Source organism: Jaculus jaculus, chromosome 16 (assembly GCF_020740685.1).
Source record: "Jaculus jaculus isolate mJacJac1 chromosome 16, mJacJac1.mat.Y.cur, whole genome shotgun sequence".
Lineage (NCBI taxonomy): Eukaryota > Metazoa > Chordata > Mammalia > Rodentia > Dipodidae > Jaculus > Jaculus jaculus.
This window is the reverse complement of record NC_059117.1, coordinates 27,237,772-27,265,361: the sequence shown is the minus strand read 5'-3', so window position 1 is coordinate 27,265,361 and position 27,590 is coordinate 27,237,772. Positions and strand designations below refer to the sequence as shown.

At 37.5% G+C, this 27,590-nt stretch overlaps 1 protein-coding gene and 1 pseudogene across 6 annotated transcripts in view; one reads left to right on the top strand and one right to left on the bottom strand.

Moving 5' to 3' along the window:
• The window catches only part of Etv1 (ETS variant transcription factor 1), a 96,369-nt gene that overhangs the window by 26,514 nt on the left and 42,265 nt on the right, over window positions 1-27,590 (top strand). For all 6 annotated transcript variants that reach the window (XM_045135675.1, XM_045135674.1, XM_045135673.1 and 3 more), the window contains one exon: window positions 26,299-26,428. In XM_045135675.1, coding sequence (XP_044991610.1) covers window positions 26,299-26,428 — 130 coding nt within the window. The remainder of the gene's footprint in view (window positions 1-26,298; window positions 26,429-27,590) is intronic.
• LOC101609147 lies at window positions 9,926-10,137 on the bottom strand (annotated as a pseudogene).

Genomic DNA, 27,590 nt, shown 5'->3' with positions numbered 1-27,590 from the left:
CTTTTTGTCTCAGGGTGGCCTTGAACTCATGATGACCCTCCTACCTCGGCCTCCCGAGTGCTGGGATTAAAGGCGTGCGCCACCACGCTCAGCTTTGTGCCACTTTTTGCATCTGGCTTTACATGAACACCAAGGAATAAAAACTGGCCTGCAGGCTTTGCAAAGCAAGCACCTTTAACCAGGAACCCATCTCCCTAGTCTCACTATCATGGCATTGAATTGGATTGAACTGAACTGAATTGAATTGAATAAACAGCTTCTTTGGTAGTTAGATTTTATTTTTTAACATTCATGTACAGGTGGCTTGAGTCATTTGAAATCTAATGCAAATGTCTGCTTTTATTTTCCTGTGTTTCATTTTCCTTTGTGGGATAATGGGAGCCTGTTTGCACTTATGTAACATTAGAGCAAAACCTCAGTTATCAGATTAGAGCTCTCTAATAAATATTATTTGATACTCCTATCTTGCAATACATTTCTCAGTAATCTCTATTTAGCACAAATACTCTGAAATGATTTGGTATTGTTCTCATTTTATTTAAAGAGAAACTCAGGGCATAAAATGATCAAATAACTGAGGCATGTAATGAATGAAATTATGAAGCTCAGCTCTCCAACTCACAGTTGCTCCGTATGTGGAGATCTTTCATGTAGCATAACCAGTACTTACTTCATTTACAGAATTTCAAAGCTGTGTCTACTCAAAAAACAAAGCACCTGGATAAGGCTGGAAGTTTGCTCAGTGAGAGAGTATCATTCATGAGGCCCAGGTTTTAATACCCAGCAACCATCTCTCTCTCTTTCTCTCTCTAACACACACACACACACACACACACACACACACGACACAAAAAACATGGTTAACAAACACTGTCCATACAGGGCATTGGTAATATCTGAAAATTCTCTCATTAAGGTGCAGTGGACTTTGGCAGATGTAAGAAGAAAGACTGTCTTCCAGCGAGGGTTGGTCCCAGGAAAGGTGTCCTGTGACCTCACTTGGGCTGAGAGCAGTGGGCCAGCAAGTGGGGATGGCTCGGTGTTTGGAACTTCTTCAGCCCTTGCCTGGAAAGCAGTGCTTACATTTCTCAGCCTCAGAGATTTTTTCTTGTTTATTCAAAATTTGAGAGATGTTTATGATGACACTATATGTTTGCATGTTGCTAATGCACTGGGCTTGGTTTCAGAAATGTTTCAGGCGTGGCATATTCTCACTGGGGAGGAGAGCTGTCTGTACAACGGAAGCGGTAACAACCGCAAAAGCAGCGGCAGTATTAGAAATAGAAGGAGTATCACAGGCTGTAAACCGGGCCCTCTGCGAGCTAGAGCAAGAGGGTCATGAGTTCAAGCCTAGCCTGGCTACCAGCAAGATCTTCTTGCAAACAAGCAAATGAATAAACAACAACAACAGCAATGACTAGGGAAAAAACCAGGAAGGTAGGGAGGAAAGGAAAGGAAGGGAGGGAAGGATGGAGGTGGGAAAGGAAAAGCAAATAGTGCTAGTAATACTAGTAAGAATTATGGAATTATCATTGTCCTAGTAAATAAATATTCTTGGACGCTAAGAGCTTTGATTTCAAACGGTATAATAAGTTAATAGTGTTCACATCTTAAATATAAAAACATGAAACACTAAAATCCACGAAAATAGACTTTCTCTGGATTTAATAGAAGAGAGATTATGTATCTTTAGTTATATACTGGGAAATGGCAAAAAAAAAAAAAAAAATCCTGTGAGCCAACACATTTTCAGGTATTAGCGTTTTTTTATTTATTTAATTTTCATTAGAATTATTTCCTTTCTCTTTTTGCTGACCTGGAACTCACTATGTAGGCCAGCCTGGCTCCGAACTCATGACATCCTCTTACCTCAGCTTCCAGAATGCCAGGATGAAAGGTGTATGCTACTATGCTCACCTTTATCCACTTCTTTATATGTGATTCTAAACTATGATGTGCATTAATTACTCATTTTCTCATTAAAGAATTCATTTTTACATACTGGTATATAACAAACTAATTGTTAGATGAAGGAATGAATTCAGGTCAGTCTACCTTCATGGCAGGCTTTTGTTTTTCTCTTTCTTCAGTTATGGCACATGAACACATGCCTCTTAGTACACAGTAAATGTGGTTTTCAATATAGCTATAATCAAGCCCATTTAAAATTCTGGGTAAATTTTGATGAGACCCATGAAATCTTTGTCCACTTTTTGTACAAACCTTTCAATGCTCACATTTAGTCTAATATATAAGGTGCTGTTTTTAGGTTCCTTCCAGCTGAAGACTTGCAGAAAAAGTCCTGTCAAACACTGTCAAGGCCACAGGACTCAGTTAAGAATGGCTTATCCCTGGCATGATGTATGGATGTCATTGAAGTCTCAGTAGTGTTAGCTTTGCCTTTGAAATGGTAGTCATGCTGTGAAGTGAACTTTTACCACCATTTGAGGTTGTTTTTCTCTATCCTCATGAACACAACAGCCTATTCTGTTGATTTGATTTGACTCTCCAGTCCTTGGCACTGGGGTCAGAGCGTCAGGTGATGCAGTTGTCTCAACTACTGGTCTGCAGGGAAAGCCAAGTAACCTGAGGAGATTGCTCTGTCTTTCTGGATGTTTTGTTTTCTTTCCACTTTCCCCCATTGCTGCTTTCTTTCAGGATAATCAAATCCTGTTTTCCTTTCTGCATGCTCTATTTTCATTCAGGGTTTTATTGCAGATTAAAGGCTGGTGCATTAGAAGGTTATCAGTTAATCAATAAGCTTCAGTCATCCCATCTTGTGATAAAGCTATCCCATTGATCAAAGTGGAAATTTAGGCTCTTGGCTTTTAAATGGCAATTTCACAAGGTTCAGAAAATGTGCTTTATGGAATGTATGGGACTGTCCTCTTTATTTATATTTAAAGATGCACATATGAATTTATGCATACGTGTGGTATAGGCATAAACAGACCCACATATACAAATGACTCTACCAGAATTTAGTAAAAGATTTCATTCTAACTTTTCTTAAATTTCTTTTGGCAAATTCTAATCAGCCCCCACTCCCACATTTACAAATTTACACACACACACACACACACACACACACACAAACACACACAATCTTTTAAAAAATATTTTATTTTTATTTATTTGTTTGTTTGAGAGAGGGGGAAGAGAGAGAATGGGCATGCCAGGGCCTCCAGCCACTCCAGATGAACTCCAGATGTGTACTTCACCTTGTGCATTTGACTTACACGGATCCTAGAGAATCAAATATGGGTCCTTTGGCTTTGCAGGCAAATGCCTTAACTGCTAAGCCATCTCTCTAGCCTGTCACACAATCTTTTTGTTATTGTTGTTAATGTTTGCTAGGACTGGTATTAAAATGTCTCTAAGATTATTAAAGTAAAATTTCAATAAGTGTAAATGTAATGAAATTGCATAAATGTTTTGGTTATGCAATAGGTAAAATATGCCTTTATTTCATATTAGTTATATACTTATGTGAACCAAAATTTTATTAAGATTTAGTATGTTGGCAAGAGTTTAGTGACACTCCTAATACTACCCTTGCATAAAGAAAAAGGGCAATAAGCATTGTGCTAGGAACTGGAAGATAAATACAACACCAGCAATAACATTTGACTTCTGATTTTTTTTTTTTTTTAGCATTTTTGGGATGAGTGGGCTCTTGTCTCATCTCATTACATTCTCAAAATGACCCTGAAATGTAGACAGAACTGCCAAGACTACTTAAGTGTCACAGGTAGTGCCTGCTTGCGCCAAGACCGCCTTATAATGTTTTGTCTTGTCACTTTCTAGCAAACTGAGAGCCTGTTATTCATTAACTTGTTGTCACTGTTCAAGTGAGTAAAATATATGTAAAATTTTGATACATGCCCAAATGTATATGTTTGTATCTTGCACAAAGGAAGTTAGAAAACTTATAAAACACAGTATTTGCAGGACTTTCTAATTTATAACACAATGATGATACATATTTTGAAAACAAGGGTGCAGTAGACAGCATCCTAAGTTTTTTATTACCATATGAAAATCTTCACCCTTATGCTTTCAATTGTAGAATGTGGTTAAGCCCTCTGTAGGCATTGTCTTCAGCTTCAGAAATCCTGGGTGTTTGCTTAACAAAATAATGATGCTCCCCAAAGAGAAGTTTTAAATTTTAGTTTGGACACTGTTTATCTTTGTGCAATGTATAATTAGGGCAAAAGCATTTGCTAATATTTGCCGAAATTAACTGGACATCACATTTAGCATTTTGTGTCATGCTTTTTTTTTTGGTTTCTTGAGGTAGACTCGCTCTAGCCCAGGTTGACCTGGAATTCACTATTTAGTCTCAGGGTAGCCTCGAACTCAACAATCCTATCACTGCCTCCTCGGTGTACTGGGATTAAAGGCGTGCACCATCACGCCCAGCTCTCATGTTACTTTAAAGAGATCCTTTTATGCAGTGTATAGTGTCGTTGTTGTAGAAACTGGGGTCATATAACATAACCCGGCTGGATTCATCTGGGGAGCTGAGTGCAGTTTACTTTATAAGAGCAGGACATTGGCCTCGGAATTCAGGTCTCTTAGTGACTAGATACTTGACCTTGCTCAAACAACGTAAGGTCATTCTGGCTCATTAAAAGGTACGATAGGGCTGGAGAGTTATCTTAGTGGTTAAGGTGCTTGCCTGTGAAGCCTAAGGACCCCGGTTTGATTCCCAGGTACCCATGTAAGCCAAACACACAAGGTAGTGCATGCGTCTGGAGTTCATTTGCATTGGTTAGGGGCCCTTGGCACAACTGTTCACTCTCTCTCTACCTGCCTATTCTCTCTCTCAAGTAAGTAAATAAAATAATTCTTTAAAAAAGGTATGTATTAGCATATCATAGGTGACCTGCATACTAAGTGACTGTGTTTTTATAACATTGTATGCTTATAAGAAATCTATAAGTAATATATTCGGCACATAGTAAGCACCATATTAACTTTTGTTATCTATAAATATATAACACATGAAATATATAAAGCACATTATTCATTTTATCCTTCCTCTGTTTATTTCTGATCATCTCTTCATTTTATATTATGTGTTGGGCTGCAGAGATAGCTCAGTGATTAAAGGTGCTTGCTTTTATTTTGTTCTATTTTAGTTTGATTCTCTGCCTAGAAATTATATGTATACTTGCTGGACTGTAAGCAATACTTATGAATACTATAACATAGTTACAAGAACACAGAGGTATTTTGGTTGGTTTAAACCACCTGACACTTCAAAAAAAAAATTTTAAACTTGTTTGTTATTTTATTTGTTTATTTAAGAGAGAGAGAGAGAAAGACTGATTGAGGGGGGAGGGATATGATAGAGAGTGGAATTGTAAAGGGAAGTATGTGGGGGGAGGGAATTACCATGCTTTATTGTCTATAATTATAGAAGTTGTCTATACAAAATAAATAAATAAAAGAGAGAGAGAGAGAGAGAGAGAGAAAGAGGCACGTAGAGAATGGGGATACCCAGGGCCTGTAGCTACTGCAAATGAATTCCAGACATATGTACCACCTTTTACATCTGGCTTTATGTAGATTCTGGGAAATTGAACTGGGGTCCTTTGGCTTAGCAGACAGATATCTTAACTGCTAAGCCATCTCTCCAGTCACCTACTGACATTTTGATGGTAGGATTTCATAAGCAGAAAATTCAGCTAGGTACATTTTGTTATTTGTAATACAGGCCCAGCTATCTGGTCAGTTTGCATCTTATGTTTAAGATTGTGGGTTATGAGTTCTGGTTGATCAGGGACATGTTAATTTGTGAGTCTTGCAAAATTGCTTACATCTTCAGTGTTTTGTTGATTTTGAAGTTGATGTATTCATTGAGAGGGAAAAAAGTGTTGATTTTTCAATTAAGATGTAACCTTTACAATGAAAAGCAATAATAATTATAGTGTTCACTCAGCCTGAGGAAAAAAATTTACTAGTTAAATAGCAATAATCAAGATGAGAACTACATTAGAAGGGTGCTAATTTCATCTTCATCTCTATTTAAATAATAAAAAATCCACAGGCTCTTTTCTTTAATACTTCTTACACTGAAGTGTTGTTCAGCTTTAGATGTGGTCTCCTTGCAGCCTATTTAAAAGTAATTGGCTGCTTAAATTGTGGATGGTCATAGATGTTTATCATAACAATGCTACTCCTTCAATAAATCAATTATTTAAGAATGATTTGGGTCAATAGGACCAGATGTGTTTGGCCTAAAGTATATCACAAATATTAGGGTTATCATTCATAAGACTCTTAAGATTTTCAATTTTTTTCAGTTTTCAAAGAAAATCAACAACTTCAAGAAAAAATCTTAAATTAAACTTTGAAATTTGGATTCTGCATGTTTAATAATTAAGAGTAGGTGCTTTCTTTCCCCTCTGTAGAATTTCTAGCATTAGATTTTTATTTAGCACTGAAAGAAAGGACGTGACACCTCAACAAACTTGGAAAGTAATACAAGAGCCTTGTAGCCCAACACTTTTGGCTTCAAATCTAAATTCTGCAATTTACCATTTATTTTGTAAATTGGTAAATAAAAGCAGAAAATTAAATGGGTTGAAATAAAGAATGAAGAAGATATTTTTGTATCAGGATTTTGACACATAGACCTTTTGATTTTATTTTCTTTCTTTCTTCTTTCTTTCTTTCTTTCTTTCTTTCTTTCTTTCTTTCTTTCTTTCTTTCTTTCTTTTTCTTTCTTTCTTTCCTTTTCTTCAAAATCCCTTCTCATCACTCTCCTTTGTCCTCCTCCTTGGTCCCACCTCCACTGAACCCTCTCTTCTGTCCAACTACCTCCTCCCATTTTTTATGCCTCCATCTTTTTATTTTTCTTTATTTTTTAAAAATATTTTTATTTATTTATTTGAGAGTGACAGAGAGAAAGAGGCAGATAGAGAGAGAGAGAGAGAGAGAGAGAGAATGGGCACGCCAGGGCTTCCAGCCACTGCAAACGAACGTGCGCCCCCTTGTGCATCTGGCTAACGTGGGTCCTGGGGAACTGAGCCTCGAGCTGGGGTCCTTAGGCTTCACAGACAAGCGCTTAACCGCTAAGCCATCTCTCCAGCCCCATCTTTTTATTTTTATACTTCTGTATGATCTGTGACAAGTTCATGTGCCCAATATGATGCAGGTCTTGTAACACAAAGTCTTAAAATAACTCAGTAGCTCTGTGGAAGAAAGACATTTATCAGTTGCTACTTAACAAATATATTGTTTTGAGGACAGAGAATTTTGTAGGCTATGGTAACATAATGAAGATTTAGAATAATAATGTCAACAGTACAGCTGAAAACTTAGGGTGATTGTATTTGATTGATCTAACAGAAAAGTTTGATTGTTTGAAAAAAATATATATTTTGGTTTTTTGAGGTAGGGTCTCACTGTAGCTCAGGCTGACCTAGAATTCACTATGTCATCTCAGGGTGGCCTTAAACTCAAAGCAATTCTCCTACCTCTGCCTCCCGAGTGCTGGGATTAAGAAAATTATTTTTTAAACATTTTTATTCATTTCTTTGGGAAAGTGTGTGTGTGAAAGAGTGAAAGAGGCAGCTAGAGAGACAGAGAATGGGCATACCATGGCCTCCAACTACTGCAAATGAACTCTAGCCACATGCACTACTTTGTGCATCTGGAATACATGGGTCCTAAGGATTCAAATCAGAGTCCTTTGGCTTTGCAGGCAAGTGCCCTAGCTACTAAGCCATCTCTTCAGAACAAATTTGATTTTTTTTTTTTTGTTTGTTTTTCAAGGTAGGGTCTCACTCTAGCCCAGGCTGACCTGGAATTCACTATGTAGTCTCAGGTGGCCTTGAACTCACATCAATCTTTGTACCTCTGCCTCCCAAGTGCTGGGATTACAGATGTATGCCATGGCATCCTGCACCAAATTTGATTTTTTTTAATTTTAAAATTTTTGTTATTATTTATTTATTTGAGAGAGAGAGAGAGAAAGAAATAAGCAGATAGAGATAGAGAGAATGGGCACTCCAGGGCCTCTAGCCACTGGAAATGAACTCCAGATACATGTGACACCTTGTGCATCTGGCTTATGTTGGTCATGGGGGATCGAATCTAGGTCCTTCGGCTTTGAAGGCAAGTGTCTTAACTGCTAAGCTATCTCTCCAGCTTGTGATGCCATTCTTGTTATTGCCTATGGGCAGCACATCTTGCCTAGGTGGATGTCAGTGTTATCAGAAAATGTAGGAAGCCCTACAGATGTAATGGCATATGCATTCCTGTACATTTCAGGTTTGTAGCAGACACAACTCTTCCTGTAGTTTTTGTTTCAGGTTGTCTGTGCACAGTGCTCTGAGTATATTTCCTTTATATGCACAGCCTTCAATGGGACAAAAATAGCTCTCAAGTGCAAGCCACATGTTAGGCCATCATTGTCCATCATTCCATCTTATAAGTTATTTGCATAGATACCATGGCAAGATAAAGATCGACATCTAAGTTCTTCTATTCTGGGAGATAGGAGTTTTAAGTTGTACAAACAGGTTTCAAAAGAACTCATAATCCCTTGGGCTGGGGGGATAGCTCAGTCAGTAAAGGGCTTGTCTTGCACATGTGAAGACCCATGTTTAATCCCCAGAAGCCACATTAAAAAAAAATGTGGGGCATGGTGGTATGCATTGTAAACATCATTAAGGAGGCAGACGCCGGCGGATCCTGTAGGCTCACTGGCAAGCCAGTGTAGCCAACTTGGTGAACTCCAGACCAGTGAAAGTTTTGGGCTGACAAAAAGCTAGTCTGCACCTGAGAGAATCAACACCCATGGTTGTTTCTGGCCTCCATATGCCTGCTTATAATCACAGACAGGCAGACAGACAGACAGACACACACACACACTCACCACATGACTCCTGTTTTCTGAAAGCATCCAGAGGAATTTGAAGAGAGACATGCTGGGAATATTTAAGACATATTAAGGTGGTAGCCATTGACAGAGCTTGGAACTGGTGCAAGTTAGGCTCAATGCCCTCTGTATCACTTTCTAGCAGAGTGACCTTGGTAAGTCTGTCAGTCTTCTGTCATTTCTGCATCTTCTACCAGGGCTTAGAATAGTGGGGTTGTAATAAGCATAAAGTTAGAACGTTTGTACACTTGATCTTAGCCAAAAGGCCAAGAAGAAGTAGAACATTTATATAATTACCACATTGCCACAATCATTAATAATACCTGACTACAGACAATACATTCTGTAGTTTACGAATATTTAATTGAAATTTCCTATATGAGATACTACAAATTGGAATAGTTGAGAAAGGCCTCATGAAGGAAACGAAGCATGTTGTGCAGCTAGAAACCTAGACTCGGGAAAGATTAGAAATGGCAGGAACCTGGAGATAATCCTCCTCATTTCTATTTCATGGACACTAGAAGCTAATACTTTCATAATGCTCACTGGATTTTGAATCCTCTTATAAACATTATACATCTTAAGGCATCCAATTTTCACAACAATCTTGTTTAGGAAGAACTATTGCCATGACCTCTTTTCTTCAAATGAGAAAACTGAGTTGCAGAAGTTAAAGGTGGGACCCATATTGGCCAGTTGATCTCTCTCCAGAATTTACTCTGAAACACTGTACTGTCAGAAGTGACAACTGAGGTCCTCAAGTGCAAATCAGTTTGCCCAAATACTGCCTGAAGTGGAAATTAATACCGCCTAGTACCAAATTTTTTATATATTTGTGCTGGCCACACATTAGTTTCTTCCTTCTTTCCTTCCTTCCTTCCTTCCTTCCTTCTTTCCTTCCTTTCTTTCTTTCCTTCTTTCTTTCTTCTTCCTTTTCCAGCAGCTAAGTTTTTATTCATGTGAACTGTTAAAAGCATCCATACTGGTGTGACTGGGAATGGGGAGCAGGGCAAGGGAAAGAAGTCTGCTCTATTGGTAATAAAGCTCCAGGTTCATTTTATCATGGATTTCATAGTCATATGACACATGGTCCTTAAAACTTGTGTACCACTTTTTAAGAACAATCTTGTTCCAAAGGGCTTGAGTGGCAATCAGTTTCTTAAGGTCCCCGATGGAGTCATCTGTGTTGCCTTCACGCAGACTTTCTTCCCCAGAAGGTCGTTGCAAACAACCTCCATCATCTTGAATGGAGCTCGAATCTCCTTGAAACTGCCAAGGCCACAACCTCCTAACTCTCGAGAGCTAAGAACCCTGCTGAAATACACAGCTAGAAACAGTGCATTAGCTAATATTTTAATGATGAAGGGGAAGGACTTTAGGGGCTAATATTGTTGAGTAGGAATGCACATCTTTGGTCTTTCACAGAGAATGGGGCAATGTTTGAATTCAGAGCTATGTATTTGTGGTGAGCCTAAGTTCCCTGGTAAAAATAAACTAGATTTCGCCTGGGGAGATGACTGAGTGGTTAAAGACATTTGCTTGCAAAGCTTGCTGACCTGCATCCAATTCCCTGCTACCCATGTAAAGCCAGATGCACACTGTGGCACATATGTATGGAGTTCCTTTGCATTAGCAAGAGGCTGTAGCACACCTATTCATGCGTCTTCTCTCTCTGTCTCTAATAGGTAAATGTATATATTTTTTAAAAAAGCCATATTCTGTGGATAAAGAACTCAGGTACATTTAGGTCAACTGAGGTTTATCTAAAGAATAAATGAAAGCTAGCCCAAAAACCTCTGAGGATGAAAAATTAGATGTCATGGTCTTGAGGAACAGAAAGTGGAGAGGAGATGAGTGTTTTTGTGAACATACTTCAGCACATGAGCACCCATTTACTTAACTAACCACATTTACGACCAATCCATATCCAATAATGAATATATGTTAGGAATTTTCTAATCATGTCAGAGGCATCTAATGTGATAATTCAAAGAAGGATACACTGGGTAAAATTTCTACTCATGCATTGTAGGAAGAGAGGGGAACCTGGCTTTATCTGACTCCACTTTTGTCCCTGTGCCCACCCTCAATTTGCAAAGCCTCTGCTTACTTCACAAGGGCAAAGCAGGCCCTTGGTGATTGAGACCCTCTGTTGTTTTGCAGGCGGGATCATGTGTGTCTCCAAAGCTCATGTTCATCTTCTCATTTGCACCCCGGGAAGGAGAGCAGAGCCCTTTCATCTTCATGTTTTTCTAGTTTCTTGGAACTATCTATCAATTACAAAGAGGACCCTATATATAAATCTTCTTTGTATGTTTAAGTGCTAATAGAAGCTGCTGAATCTATCAGTTGGCTCCAGTACCTGATGCCCTTAATGACCACCTTACACCTGGGTTGACAGCAGACACTCTAGTAGACCTCCACTGTGAAGAATGAGATTATAATTCTGGAGATAAAAATAAAACAGAGATACATGAACCATTCTATTCTCCGTACGAGTCTCTTCCATCGTGGCACGTTAGTAAACAAGAAGGCTGGCTGGCGTCATTGTTACTCTTTGGTGATTACATTCTAGTAACATTATTATGCTTACAACCTATGATTTACAACAGACATTAGACTACTTTGGTACATTATACTATTTGGCTTAGGTTGACATAGCATTAAATGTAATTTTGACAGTTTAAAACAAAGCAGCTAAACATTAGAATATTTCAGTGCTTGGATTTACTATTTTATGTAAGAAGTGAGATCTACTTAGACTTTACTTAATAATGATTACTTCTTAAACAACTGTTAATAACTCATAGAGGCTTACATGAAACTTATGTGAATAAACTAAATGCAGTTCCTATATGTATATGATGAACAATATAAAAAATTACATCATGCAAGAATTATCATGACATGATATGTATTTGGATAGTACCACAAAATTCCCTCGCCAAGATAGAAGTGAAAATATCTGTAACGTTCATACATTATCGCCTCTGTTCTGCGATTTTCTATTAGTAAGAACACCTGTATGCCCCTGCTACTTTCTTTTGCTCTGCATTGTGTCTAATATGATAATCTAATTTATTTAGCTTTGTCGTTAGCAAGTGAAATGAGGAATATACATGGGAATATTGCCATGACATTTTTGCTGTGGAGTTAAATTCAGACAGGCCTGCTTGCTGAAGGAGTGAATGTTTTTCCTATATGGAGTTGCCAGTCCTGCAGTGTGGCTTCAAAGTATGTGTTGGGGGGTTGGGCGGGGAGAACAGGGCTTGCGGTAAAACAGGAAGGCTCTAAAGTCGATAAAAAAGGAACAGGGATCCTTTGAACTGGCATCTAGGAAGTTATATGAGTAAAGTGGAATACATAATTGAATCATTTTCTACACATTACTAGAAACCCCTCTGAATTCCACAAATAGGGCAGGAATTAAGAAATCTCTTAGGAGCCTGGCGTGGTCGTGCACGCCTTTAATCCCAGCACTTGGGAGGCAGAGGTAGGTGGATCACTGTGAGTTCGAGGCCACCCTGAGAGTACATAATGAGTTCCAGGTCAGCCTAGGCTAGAGTGAGACCTTACCTCAGAAAGAAATCTCTTAGGTTACAAGCATGGACCATTAACGAATAGTTGTGTTGTACTCACTGATATAGTTTCAGCCATATAAACAGTTGTGTATCAGTAGGTCATATTGACTAAGTCAAATATAATTCTAACTTTATGTAAACGTGTCTCATTAGAAATGGCTGGCAGGGAATCGAAGCCAGGTTTAACCAGCTACCACAATTAACATAGTTTTAAATAATTTCATCCTCAAGGTGGAAGAGAGTCATCTCTTAAACTCCTTTGGAAATATTGTTAATATGACCTAGTTCATTTCTTGTTTGTAACTTTCAACTAGATTAACTAGAGATGTGTTCTAACAAGAATGAGTCAAAGAAAATGTAAACATTAGTTACAAAATTTTAGAAATCAAAATTCTTCATTTAAGTCTCTATTAATTTTTTTAATAAAACTTTATTTTTACTTATTTATTTGAGGGAAAGAGGCAGAGAGAGGGAAAGAGAGAATGGGCACACCAGGGCCTCCAGCTACTGCAAACGAACTGCAGACACATGCGCCCCCTTGTCCATCTGGTTTACGTGGGCCCTGGGGAATCAAACAGTGGTCCTTTGGCTTTGCAGGCAAATGCCTTAACCACTAAGCCATCTGGTCAGCCCTAAATCTCTGTAGTCTTGAGGTTCTATCCTTTAGCTGTGGAAATGTGAGCTGCATTGTCACTTATTTACGTTAGGTTCTATAATGCTTGCAAAGTAAAGTAAGATCCTTATGTGTCTTCACATGGTTTGTCTCTGTTGTTGGTTTCAGTCATAGTTAAGGCTTTCTTAAATTGCTTTCCTTTATCAGTATTTGGCTTGATTTGTTATCTGGTGCTATTCTTATGTTATAGATATTAAATATTTATCATTAAATAAATTTTTAAAAAAAGGGCTTGAGAGATGCCTTAGTGTTTAAGGTGCTTGCCTACAAAGCCAAAGGATCCAGGTTTGATTCCCCAGTATCCACATAAGCCACATGCACAAGGTGCTGCATGCATCTGGGTTTGTTTACAGTGGCTAGAAGCCCTGGCATGCCCATTCACTCTCTCTCGTCTCTTAAATAAATAAATAAAAATAAAATTTTAAAAACTAGAAATAAAAAAAATGGGTCCGAGGAGATGGCTCAGTGCTTAAAGCATTTGCCACCCAAATGGGAGGATCTGAGTTTGGGTTCCCATCACATGGAATTGTGGGATAGGTGTATTGGACCGCCCTTAATCACAATGCTCAGAAGGCAGAGACAGGAACATTTGAGACAAGTTGGCTAGCTAGGCTAGTCAAACCAGAAGCTCTGGGTGCAGGTGAGCAGCACTGCCTCAGGAAAGCAAAAAGAGTGATTAAGGAGGATATCCAGCTTCAACGTTGGGCCACATCTGTGGCCTCCACACCGATGCACTCTGTGTACCACATGCATGCGCACCCACACATGCATGAACGTGCGCACACACCACACATATACACAAGAATAAAATGAAAACAGGTATTGTTTGGCTAAAAGTGTGCCCTTCCCAATTCTAGTCTTTCTTATGTATCTCACACATCCCTTTTTCCTTCTTGGGAAATTCTTGTTTGTTTCTTTATTCGTTTGCTGGTTATGGATCCCAGGCTGGCCTCCAACTCTCCATGCTCTTGCTCAGCCTCCTGAGTGATGAGGTCGTAGTTGTGTACCATGGGCTTCATGTCTTCTGTGCAGTTTATACTTAGTGTTGTAAAGTAGAATGACATATTTTCAAGGTGGTGAACTACTTTGAAAAGCTGCCTCATGAAACACACATTGAATTAAACACTCCAAGGCATTTTAAAGGATATTTCCCAAATTTATTGTAGGATTAAATTATAAAAAAAAAATTGTGCCAAATTAGTAGTACTTTAAATACAATATGCTTTCAGTATTTATGTGAGCTACTATTCACAGCTGTAACAGTTGAGGCCAGGTGACAGATCATTGCTTTTTTAAGAAGGTGTTTATTGTCAGGAAAACTGCACAGTTTCCTTTGTAATCATTCTATCTTTGTTATTTTGGCAGCCTATAAAGTTTTATTGGCATTTACTGAAAGGTACTTTTTTCTTTTTTTTTTTCTTTTCTTTTGCCCTAGCCAGCTGGCTTTCTTTTCTTGGGCAAACTTTCCAATCTTTGGTATTCAGAACATATTTCAGCTTTGATTATCTACTGATGGGGTCTTTCTAAACAAGGAGCCAAGTGTCTAACAATATCTGAATTCGTGTGGATCCTGTCTTAGGCCTAGACAGAAATGTCAGGTGGGCTACAGCACTGTGAGGGTTGCCTCTTACTTATTCCACTTATCATTTTGGTACCAAAATGGTCAGTTTAAGACTATGCACACTACAGGCTTTTTTTTTTTTTTCACACGGAGAAGAAAAGTATGTGGAATTAAAAATCAAAAGTGAAGATTCAATAATTCAAAAGACAGTGAAATTATTTAAGTAGCAAATGATAACCAGCAAATTGAAAGATAATTTCAAGGAGGTACATATTAAAACAGACAATGCCAATGCAGTTAACAAGTGGTAGAAGAGAATATTGTTTGACTTGCAAGTGTGGTGTACAGTTTTGTAGTTTCACTGGTCTTTCTCTCCCTGGATCATGTCCTCATGCCTTGTTGTTGGGTTTATTGGAAGACTTGTCCAGATCAGACTAATGTATGTGAGGTAAAGTCTACAATTAGAATTTTGCTGCTCTAATTCTGAAGACCACAGTGATGAATTCATAAGCAAGTGTTTGCATCACTATTTATCCATTACATTTAAAATGTTACTAGAGAAAATGATAATGTTTTCCTTCATAGAAAAGACTGGCTGCTTGGTTTTTATTGGGGGGGGGCATGTAAAATATATAAATTGTACAGATTGCTTTTTAGTACTTATTTTTTCCAAAATGATGACAGGCATTTGTATTGGCAGTTTTCAGTGGTAGCATTTTAATTTTGTTTGCCATCTTAGTGTGGCCCATAATTAAAATAATTAATATGAAATTTTAGGTTGAATCCTTTATGATTGTGAGTTACTTAAAAAGGAAAATTGAAGATCACATTTATTGTTTAACACTTTGAAGTAAGATATTTTTAGATGCTATCATCTGCATTTATTATATTGTATCATTTATTATGTGCTTTTTTATAGCAGTGAATTTCAAAGACTATATTTATCATTTGTCTTCTGAACCAATTTTTCTGGGTGCAGGATAGAGAGAAGCCCACCTTTAAAATATTCTCATGGGAAGAATTGGTCTTCACAGTTTCATAGTGTCCAGGACAGAGCACCCCTGGGGTCTGGATATTCTTCAGGGCCATGTCTCTTTTCATTCCTTCAATCATGCCAGTCTAAGGAACACCAGGAAGAACTGGTGTCTTCCAACCTCTGCCCATTGAAAAACAGACAGTGCTCAGTCTTCCCCAAATATCTGTTACCCGAACTGTTGGGGAGAGAAGCGATCTTTATTTTATTCTTAGGACTTTGGAGGTCTTGTTGGGTGTCCATATTACAGCAAAGTGGGACAATTTCAAGAGGAGGAGGTTTCTGTGTTCCCAAAAGTCTTCGTTAGATGAGTGAAGTAGAGCAATGCTTGAGAGAGTGGATTTGGATAAGGACTGCTGGGAATATCATCGTGGTTTATTAGATCTATTTCTCAGATAGCTGCAGCTTGTTCTGGTTGGTTCCTGCCAGTTGGATGTGCAGTACTGTGTGTTTGGGCTCATGGTACATAATTTGTTTCCAAAAAAAACTGTGTCATGCTGCTTTCCATCTACTGGACCAGTAGGGGTAGGAAGATCTCATCCAAAGCTAGTGCCAAATGAAGAAGTGATTAGATTCGTGTTGTTCATCCATTAGGCCTTCCTTTCCTCATTCTTACCCTTCTGCAGGTGGAAGAACCAGTTTCCTCCCAGGACTCCATTCCTTGGCAATTAGAGTGAGAAGATGAGGTTCATTTAGTACTACTGCTGCTGAAGAGCCATTATGTTAAGTTTGGGCCTTAAAATTTAGAGAAGTGAATCCACACATTGTGTATTTAGACTCTTTTTCAATTCATGATGCTTTTAAAATTGGGAATATAGCCTTCTGTCTTTTGATGCTGCTTTTTGTTGTATTAATACAATATCTTACTTCCCCCACATCAAGTGGAAAGGAGGTGGTCCATGGAATCAAATTTGAAAGAGACTTGGAACACTTCTGAAAGCATCAACTGTTTTAAAATGTCACCTGTGTTTCCCGCAAGCCTTTCTAATGTGCATTATCTACCATCCTTTCTTAAAGTCATTGTTTATACCCGATTTTGCTTTTTCATTATCCTTAACGATGACCCTTGTGAGGAGCACGCCTGCAGAAGAGCTTGCAGCCTTTTTGCTAAATGTCCTTGGAAGTCTGTGCCCTGAATTTCATGTATCAGATATTTGATGTTTTTCTCTTTTTATTCAGTTAATAAGTAGAAATTTGCGCCCAGGCATTAATTGTTGGAACTACAAGTTTACTTACTTGAATGCCTCACTTTACAAATTAAGAAGAGAATCCAAGAGGGGTTGCACTTTTGCCTGTGTTGGCAGAGCAAGTTACGTGTCAGGCAAGCGCTAGGTAGAGATTAAATGTCTCCACTTGAGTGTCATTCTCTTATATCACTTCATCGTATCTGCTTTTACTACCTGCCACGTTATCTATCCCTGACAGATTTTTCCTAGCATTTAGTGTTTTTACTCTCACGGTGTACTAGGCTGAGTGAGGAAATGGGAGAATTTACTGGGATTTGGTTCTGTTGGTATCAGGAAGAGCAAGATAGGGGCAGAGAACTATGCAAGATTGGCCTTGCTGCCATCAGTTTTATACGTGGGTCTTCCTCAATCATTTAAAAACTTCCAAGGTTCATAGCAAAGGGTTTTTGTCGTGACTACATCTTCTAGCTTGTGAGAATAACATTAAGAGATCCAGTAGGCGTGGGATCTCTGTGAGCTGATAATATTCCTTTCAACAGTTTATGTCATCTTTCTTGTAAATGTGCTACTTAAAGAATCTTATTTAAAAAAGAAATAGATACCGAGTTGCCATGTAGTGGTCTGAATTTCTGCCTCAGAAATATTATAGGTGAATACATTTCCAGATGCTGCGAATAATGGAAACTCATGAAAACTGGAATCAGGGTCCTCTGTCTTTAAATGTGTTTCACTTTGCATTTTGATAGCAGTTTAGAGATGTTATCGTTTGTTTTGTCACAGACATAATTCACATCTTTCTTCAGGCACTGTAAACAAGAGAAATGGTTTAATGGCCCCATAAAGGCACTCTGCTGATAGCTGAGATTAGGCTCTTTAGTAATGGATGTTTTGTGTGTGTGTGTGTGTGTGTGTGTGTGTCTGTACATGTGCACAGTGGGGCCGGAGAAATCTTGGAAGAGGTAAATGTGCTGGGAAAAAAACATCTTTGAGAGGTTCAGGTGCAGCTCAAGTGCCCTCTGCTTTTCTGTGTCTTGCAAGATGGATTTACAGACCATGAAGCAGTGCTGTGTTTATTTGTACATGAAGCCTTCCCCATTGCATCTGGAATTGAATGGAGTACTAATTGATGTCATTGCCATCCATTTATCACCTGAAATTGAACCCATATCAACTTAAAGTGAATGTGTATCATCTACTGAGTACTCCTAACTACATATATTTGTGTAAAAGGCAACATGCATTTTTCATAATATGCTTATATCAGTCTTAAATAATCTAATTTATGTACACCATTCACTTTTTCCTCCTTTTACTGTTTTTTTTTCCCCAAATTACTACTAAAGCTAGTAACTTTTTTTGCAAGCACTTTGGTGTTCACAACATGATTCATATTGTTTTGAATTTTCAGTTATAATTTTTAGGCAGGTATTAAAATATTCTCCATGTTATATGGCATGCTGGTCTAAGTAAATGCTTTGAAATCCCTCCTGGCGCATAAGCTTGCACTGTGGTAGCATCTCGCTGTGGGCCATTTCCACCAGCTTGCTTGCCTACATCACTGTGAATTGACTACACAGGCTACGTGCTTCGTGTTTTGAGAGTTAGGATAGCCAGTGTCAACAGGCTAAAATTATGTCTAATACTAAAAGGTAGTTGTCCTATGTTGCCAGCAGGCCTCACCCTTGCATCCTTTCTTCTTCATTTTAGAAAATAATATTCTAGAACAAGAGTCAGCAAGCTGTTCTCTATAAAGCATCAGGTGGTAAATATTTTAGGCTTTGCAGGTCCTATGGTATCTCCCATGACTGCTTGATTCAGCCACTGCAGTCCCATGTAGCCCCAGACTCTCCCCTATTGAATGGGTTTGGAGTATATTCTGTTAAAACTTCATTTATGAAAATAGATGGGAGGCCATAAGTGGCTGTAATCTGATGGCTTTTCCCATTACAGAGATTCTTTTAGAAGTTACATTTTTATACAGACCAGACATCTCGACATCAGGAGGAGACTGTCATCAAGGCTTTCTGCTAGGTTTCTTCCAGAAACTATACATTTGATGCAGTCTTGGTTCTGCTTAGAGAAAAATTAAAAACATGGTGTGTTTATTTCCTGGAGTCATCATTTTGTATTCACAGAAATTATTGCTCTATTTCTCTCTTTGGTTAAAAATTAAAGAGGAAAACATAGTGAAAGGTCAGAGCCAAGACCACTTATCACTGCATTTACATCCTCTGTCCACATATAGAAGGAGATCTTTATATCACTTGTGACATGTTGGTTATCAGGGTTTAGGGACAGCTTTTTTGTCATGCAGATAGCATCATTTTTCCTTCAGGGGTATATGAGTAGTGTGAAATTTTAAATGCCTTTGGTCACAGTAATAAATTGAAAGAAGGCAGAATGCTTAAAAGCAAACACAAATGCTCTGAGAAGTGTTTGCATTAAGATACAAGTGCCAAGAATACATCAGTCAGGCCATGGATTCAGATGTATGAATCATATACACACGAATTAATCAAACTGAAAGGCCACAATACAGGTTAAGATCTTTTTTCTATGGTAGACATTTTGAAGAAACCTAAATATAATTGTGGTTGGATACATATGTGAACTAAATGGTAGTAGGTAGTAAATGTGTCCTTGCTCTTCATCTGAATTTCATAATTTCTTATTCTGTTCCCCATCTTCATACCTAGCAGAGAGCCTGAGGAATACTAAATGAATTAATTACTGAAGGATTGAATTGAATGTACACAATGTTATACTGGTGCTTATGCATGACAGTCATTTTTAAGTGTGTGTATAAATAAATTTAAGTCTTCTTGCAGCCAATAGCACAAGGTTCAAATTCATTTTAAGGGGAGACTTTGGAGCATTTCTGAGGGAGGGTCTTATGTAGTGCAGGCTGCCCTTGAACTCAGTGTATCTGAGGATGATCTCAAACTCCTGGTTCTCCTGTCTACCAAATGGTGGGATTATAATCTATCATACCTGGTTTTATTCAGTGCTGGGGATTGAATTCATGGTGTCATGTATGCTAGGCAAAAATGTTGCACTAATTGAGCTACGTCCCTGTCCCTACAAAGCTCTGATTCTTAACCTGCTATGATTTCATCTTAGATCTTTACTGAGACAACACACTTAACTTTTTTTTTTATAACTGTGTTAGCTTTCCATTTCTATGATAAAGCACCTGTGAAAATCAACTTAAAGGGAGGAAAGGTTTACGTTGTGTCATGGTTTCAGAGGTTTTAGTCAATGCAACTTGGTCCTATTGCTTTGAGATTGTGGTCCATCCACATCATGTCCCAGAAGGCTGCTTATATCCTGGAATGGAAGAGAAGGGAGAGATAGGGAGAAGAGGCACTAGGGCCTCACAGTCCCTTTGACGACTTAACTTCTTTCCACTAAGATCCACCTGCTAAAGCTTCTTTATGGGGTCACAGACTCAGGAACCAAGCCTTCAACATATGGGCATTTCTAGGACATTCAAATTCAACCTGTACAAAATGGGAATGAATCTAGATATCTTTGATTGAAAATAAAATAGGTTATGTGACAGTTCTTTGGAAACAATACAGAACTGTGAATAGTTGAGATTTAAAAGCATTACAAGTAGTTTCTCATTAGGATTCCGAACATACCCACAGTTGTTAAATTAATACCTGAGGTTAAACATACTATCTTCCTTAAATTTGCAAAACATAGTTGTCTTTACTATAAAAATATACATAGCAACTAATATTTGCCAGATGCTACACATACATGGATTATTTTCAAAGAAAGTATAAAAGTAATGTTTTGTACTCATGGCTGTTTAGAAATTATTCTCTTATGGGCAAATTTACACTCATTCTCTCCAACTAAATATCATGGTATTTTATATTATGCTTATATGTGTTTTATAGTAGGCTTATATTCAAATTATGCATTCAAAATTCACTATGCACTTGTAAACTATCCTAGTTTCTCATGGGAATCCAAAGGCATCTTTCTGCTCCCTGTTATAAAGTTCTGCTCCTTTTCTAAAATGTAGGTATAAAAATAAAAGAAAGAAAGATGATGTCCTATAGTTCATAGACTAAAATGAAAACACTTACTAAATTAACGAGCACTTCACCATAGCCCCAAGTAAATCTCTGATTTAAGTGGTTAGGTTATTTTGGAAGTGCATATTTTTACATCCTGATATTTTGGAGCTCTTAAATTTAACCATTAGAAAAACTCAGTCATCATTAGTCAGCCTTAAGATGTGGTTTTAAAGGTCAAGCTTCCATCAAAGGACAAAAGTGCAGGGAACATCTCTTGAGTGTTCTTTTTGCCTCTCCCCCTACAAATTTGATTGCCTGGAGGAGTTGTGGGTCATAAAAGTTTGGATGGGAAATGTGTTTGAAGAATGCCTGAAACAAACTGCAGATTTCAAAGATAAATGATCTGAACTATCTGAAATCAGGGATAAAGATATAATGGCATTTAAATGTATCATGTCTTTGTCAATGAAATGAAGGAGTTAACTCACTTGATTTGATATATTTGAAGAAGGAACAATTCCCGTTAATTAAACTTCAAACAATGCAGATGCCTATAGTTCTGCTCAGACCCAGTGAGGACAGGACTGTAAGCGAAATGAAATGTACCTAGCAGCCTCTTCAGCAGGCTGGAGCCGTGTTCAGTGAAAGTAATTTAATTAGTGTTGATCATGACTCCAGATGATGGTGATTTGATAAGGAATAATTTAGTACTTAACAGCCTTTTACATGCACCAACTCCATGTGGGAAGGTAAAGCAAATTGCACGAAATGAATGTGCTGCCTTCTCTTGCGCCGTTGCCAATGAGCTGGAAAACCTCCTGTTAGCAGCCGCCGCCGAGCCTTGCAGCCCTATGATGAAATACCCAACGCCTTCCCAGCTCAGCCCTCTCTGCTGGGATCTCCGTCCTACCCTCATGCAAGGATCGATAAGGGGATTCATATATGTGATGTGAGGGCTCCAGGAAGCAGAAATATTAAGATGAAAAAAACTAAGTAGCTGAATATTCTTTTGCAGAACGTTGAGGGTCTTCAACTTGGCTGCCTTTTATTACTCACATATAGCAACTAATACACATAGGTACATATATTTGTATATTAATATATATGACCTGTGCTGCACACACACACACACACACACACACACACACACACACACACACACACGGCCTATACTATCTTAAATTCATCCCATTGGTTTAGAATTAGTAAAACCAAAATCAGTTCGTGGGGTCCATAATGATGAAGAGCTTCATAAACAGGGACTGTGCTATAAAGTCGAGCCCTCTACTGCTGGCCATGGACAACCAGAAAGAATGGAATTTAAGGAAAAGGGAGGCCTTCACATGGTCTTTTAAAGTCTTTTGCAGAGCTAGGTCTCTTTGCATAGCACACACTGGATATAGGTGTTGTGAGGCATCATGGGTGGGCTTAAAATTTGCCCAGTAATGAGAATCCTCTGGGATATTCATAACACACAGAATCCCTATAGATCAGTCTTGGTGATTCAGACTTTTTGGGAATGGTACATTAGCTTGCTAAGGCTGCCATCAAAAAGTATCATACACTGGGTGGCTTTGTCTTGGAGCTCTGGAAGCCAGAATCCTGGCTGAAGGCATCAGAGAGCTCTGAGGGATAGGAGGCAAGAACTGACCTATGGCTCTCCCTAGCCTCTGGGGCTTAGCTGGCAGTCTTTGGTATTTGTTGGCTTGCAGAACCTTTACCTTCAACTTTGTCTTTATTTTCACATGGTATTTTCCCTGAGGTGCTATTTCTGTATCCAAATTCTTCCCTTTAATAATACATCTTTTACTTTTTATGTATTTATTTATGTGAAAAAGCGAGAGGAAGAAGTAGAGAGCTAGAGGGAGGGAATGGGCGCACCAGGGCCTCCAGTCGCTGCAGACGAGCTCTAGTTGCCTTCACGACTTTGTGCATGTGGTTTTATGTAGGTTCTGGGGAGTTGACCCTGGGTTCTTTGGCTTTGCTGGCAAGGACCTTAAATGCTTAGTCATCTCTCCAGCCCCAAATTCACCCCTTTTGGTGGGATGCCAGTTATAGGATTAGAACTCACCTCAGTGATTTTTATCTTAATTTAAATGGTTTTACAAATAAGGTCACATACTAACCACAGAAGGCAATGCTTGTGTTTCAGTTTTGCTTTTGAAATATATATATAAGTGTAAACACACACACACAGTCTTAAACACATCTTTTGGTGAACTTGTGTATTCCCTTATCTTGGATATGTATAACCCTAGTTATACAAGTACTGGGTCTTATGGAATATTCATTCCTTAGCAGGTACTACTAAAAATTTTCCCAAAATGTTTCTGCCAATTCATATTCTCAGCAGCATGTGATAATTTCCCATGTCTTCAGGTCTTCAAATTCTGCTAATATTAATCTTTTACAGTTTAACCACTCCAGTAGGCATGTGAACATGATCCCATGTGGCTTCATATGCAATTTCCTGATGAGTAAACGTTTCTAATACCTTTCACTTTGTTTTATCCCTTCTTTTCTTCCTTTCCTTTCCCCTTCCTTCCTTCCTTCCTTCCTTCCTTCCTTCCTTCCTTCCTTCCTTCCTTTCTTCCTTCCTTCCTTCCTTCCTTCCTTCCTCCCTTCCTCCCTCCCTCCCTCCCTCCCTCCCTCCCTCTCTCTCTCTCTCTTTCTTACAAGTTACTGCATTTTGTCATTTGGATATTTTTCATTTAATGAACTGTCACCGTCTTGTCCATTTCAATGGGTCGTTTATCTTGTATTATTGATATGTAGTAGTTGCTGTTCAGTTAATTAAAAAATTCTTTGTCTGATCATCCAGTTGCCAACATACCCAAGCCTGGAGCTTACTTCGCATTCTTCTAATAATTTTTTTTTCCCATAAAAAGAAGTTCTTAATTTCAATGAAGCCTCATTGGTTGACCTTTTACTTTGTGAGTGTTTTGTTTTTTCCTGTTCACTAATCTTTTCATGCCTCACAATAATGAAGACTTTTAAAATATAGCAATAGTAAACATAATAACCTTAGATATACTGAGAATTTATAATTATAACAAATTTTTCATCATATTATATTGTTTATTAGCTGTATATATGACTTAGGTCAATTTTTATCTATTTAAATTTAATCTGAATTTTTAGGTATGATAAGATGTTACCTGTTTTCTTTTTGTTGGAAAAAAAAGTAGAACCCAGTGTTGACTCCAAAGTAATAGAATTTGAGTATATACGGTTTACTTTTTATGTTCAAACATATTATAAATACTTGAGAACTATTTGTCAAAAGTGGCAATAAGTATATGGTCAATGGATTATAAATGCTGCAACACAAAATATTTGTTATTAGTGCACTCGTATATACACCCATGCACCATGCATGTAGTATACACTGGAGATAATTTTCCTATATAATGCTACAAATGCTTTGTAGGTTTTTTTTTGTCATATATTGAAAATTTTGCCGTGGACTTTTAGAACAAAAATAAATCTGAAGAGGATATAATGAGCACTTATCTTCCCATTAGTCAGCTTATTCTATTTGTCAATCTGTTCCTAATTTGATTTGTCTCGTTCTCCACACATAATTTTTTTGTAGAGTGTCTTAAAGAGAATTTCGGCCATATTGTGATTTTATGTGTACTTTATGAATTTCTAATACCAAACTTTTTTGTACAACTATTATGCCATTATCTCATCCAACAAAATTAGCAAGCTATTAAATTATAGAACACTTTGATTTCAAAACGAGTTTGATATTGTAATTGATTCCTGAGATCTTGAGATTTTTAAGCCTCTTATATCTGAAGTTAATGAACCATACTTGTTATTTTTCTTCTTGGTGCTAGGGATTTAACCAGGAGCCCTGCACATACTAAGCATATACTGTGCCAATGAATTATATTTTTAGCCCCCTAAATTATGACTATCTCACTAGGAAAAGTTATACATATGAACCCTCTTGACATGTGGAAATACATACCATTTCTATTTTGTTTTCCTCTCATCCACCAACAGTATATTTAGCATGTGTGGGTGCATACCTATATTCATATCCCATTAGAAAAATGCTTTGAAACAGAACACTTAATGTAATTATTAAGTTTTTCTTCTGTAATTAAATTAAGTAAAATGTGCTTACTTGTCAACTTTGTTTTCTAGATATTTCTGATGAATTAAGTACAACTGAATAATTCTTTCAAAATCATGTGCACTTATAAATACAGCGTTTATTTTCCTGAAGCTTGATATTTCTTTTTTTTATGAGAGAGAGAGAGTGGGGGGGAGGAAGAAAGAATGGGCACACCAGGGCTTCTAGCCACTGCAAAAAAACTCCAGATGCATGTGCCACCCTTATGCATCTGGCTTTATGTGGGTACTGAGGAATTGAACCCTGGTCCTTAGGTTTTCCAGTCAAACACATTATACATGGTACTTTCTTAAATAAGGATATATGCATTTTTGTTAGTTTCATACAGAACGCGAATATGATGATATTTATCCATTGTATTATAGCTATAAAATAAGCACATTCATATAAAATCCTCATATTTCCAAAATACATGTTTATTTTTTTCTAGTCTTTATATTTTATGACATGGTATCTGTATTATATCAAGTGAAAGCGAATGTGTAGTAGCCATTACCATACTTTAAGCATAACTGTATATATTAAGTCATATGAAAAAGGAGAAAACATTATATGATTCAATATAATTTTATTATAGATTATAAGTGACAAATACATTTAATATACTGATAAATTATCTTCATAGTTTTGATAAGCATATAGACAGATGTTTTAATTTCTGTTTCATAAATAACCAGCAGACTTAAAGATACTGCTTTTTCTCCCTATACTATCATGACTTTTCTATGGACCTACTACTGGATTTTCTATCTCATGTCTCAGTTGTCATTTCATTAAATCATTACTATTGATTCATTTTAGGTAGTTTCCATACAATGTGGTCAAAATTATATGCCAATGTTCACTTGATACTAGGCGAATAAGTTTTTTTTGTTTGTTTTAGTCTTTGGGAATCTTTGTGAAATATTTTCAAATCTTTCTTTCTCAAAACTGAGATTCTACCATTATTAATATCAGCTAAACAAATTAAGAGTGATTTGATTTACTTTAAGTATACAGAAGATTCAGGCATGTATGTTATAGAAGTTTTTCAGAATCTTTTCTGTCCCTGAAGTTCATCAAATGTGATTTTTCTTACATACTTAGGCTGATCTGAAATGTTAATGATACTTTAAATAAGAGAAGTAAAACAGAGTAATCCACTTAATTCCTAACTGCATTTAATTTTTTTGTAAATTTTGTTTTTCAGTGGCTTTTCATGGCCTACCACTGAAAATCAAGAAAGAACCCCATAGTCCATGTTCAGAACTCAGCTCTGCCTGCAGCCAAGAGCAGCCCTTTAAATTCAGCTATGGAGAAAAGTGCCTGTACAATGTCAGGTAAAGCATCCCAGCATACACACATAAGGTGGTGTACTTTTGAATCACAAAGTCTAGAATAATGTAAAACTCAAGTCAATTTCATGACTTATGTCTTCATTGTATAACAAGCTAATTAGGTGGTAATGCATTTAGCAGAACTCTAAAGAACCATTTACCATACAATCACATGCTTTTAGAATCATTTTAAAGCAGTAATTTTCATTGTTATCATTAGTTGCTGTGCTCCTGTAGTGATGCATCTTGGATTTGAAAAGAGGGCCTTACTTGGCATGGCAGCTTTTGAAAGTTCCCATTAGAATAAATACATTATGTACTTTAGCTAGTTTGGAAGGAAAACATGGAAACACTTGGCAAGTTGAAGCAGTACATTAGTTATCTGACAGGCTTTGCAGATGATCTATAAGATGCGTTCATGGACAACTGCAATAAAACTGGAATTTTATAAGGCCTGGCCAAGGCTATTATCTATTAAAAAGCCAGTTGTTCTCAAGAAGATAATAAAAGGTGGTGCAGTCAGAGTACATTGTTCATTTGTTAGAAAATGTGATAACATATATGTTCATTAAAAACCCTTCATAGTAAATTGCATGCTTTTACTTTTAGTATTGGCCTCTAATTGTGTAAAGCAAAAGTCGGGTTTTAATTGAGTATTACTTTCGATTACAGTAGAGACTTAGTTCTTAAAAGGAATTGATTGTAAACTTATAAAAATGATTCCAAGTATTTGCCCAGTGTTAAAAGTTATATCAATTCTTTGTGATCCAAAAGGATCCCTTCCTTCCTTCCTTCCTTCCTTCCTTCCTTCCTTCCTTCCTTCCTTCCTTCCTTCCTTCCTTCCTTCCTTCCTTCCTTCCTTCTCTCTCTCTTTATTTCTTTAAAATACCTTTGCTAACTGCACCCTAGTATCCATAAAATTCAGGAAACTTAGTTTGTTAAAATGTTTTTGTTTTTAATTTTCCTTATTTATTTGAGAGAAAGGGACACACACACACACACACACACACACACACAGAGAGAGAGAGAGAGAGAGAGAGAGAGAGAAATAGAGAGAGACAGACAGACAGACAGAGAAAGTATGGGCATTTCAGGACTTCCTGCCACTTCAAACAAACAAAAAGATGCATATACCACTTAGTGCATTTGGCTTTTTGTGGGTACT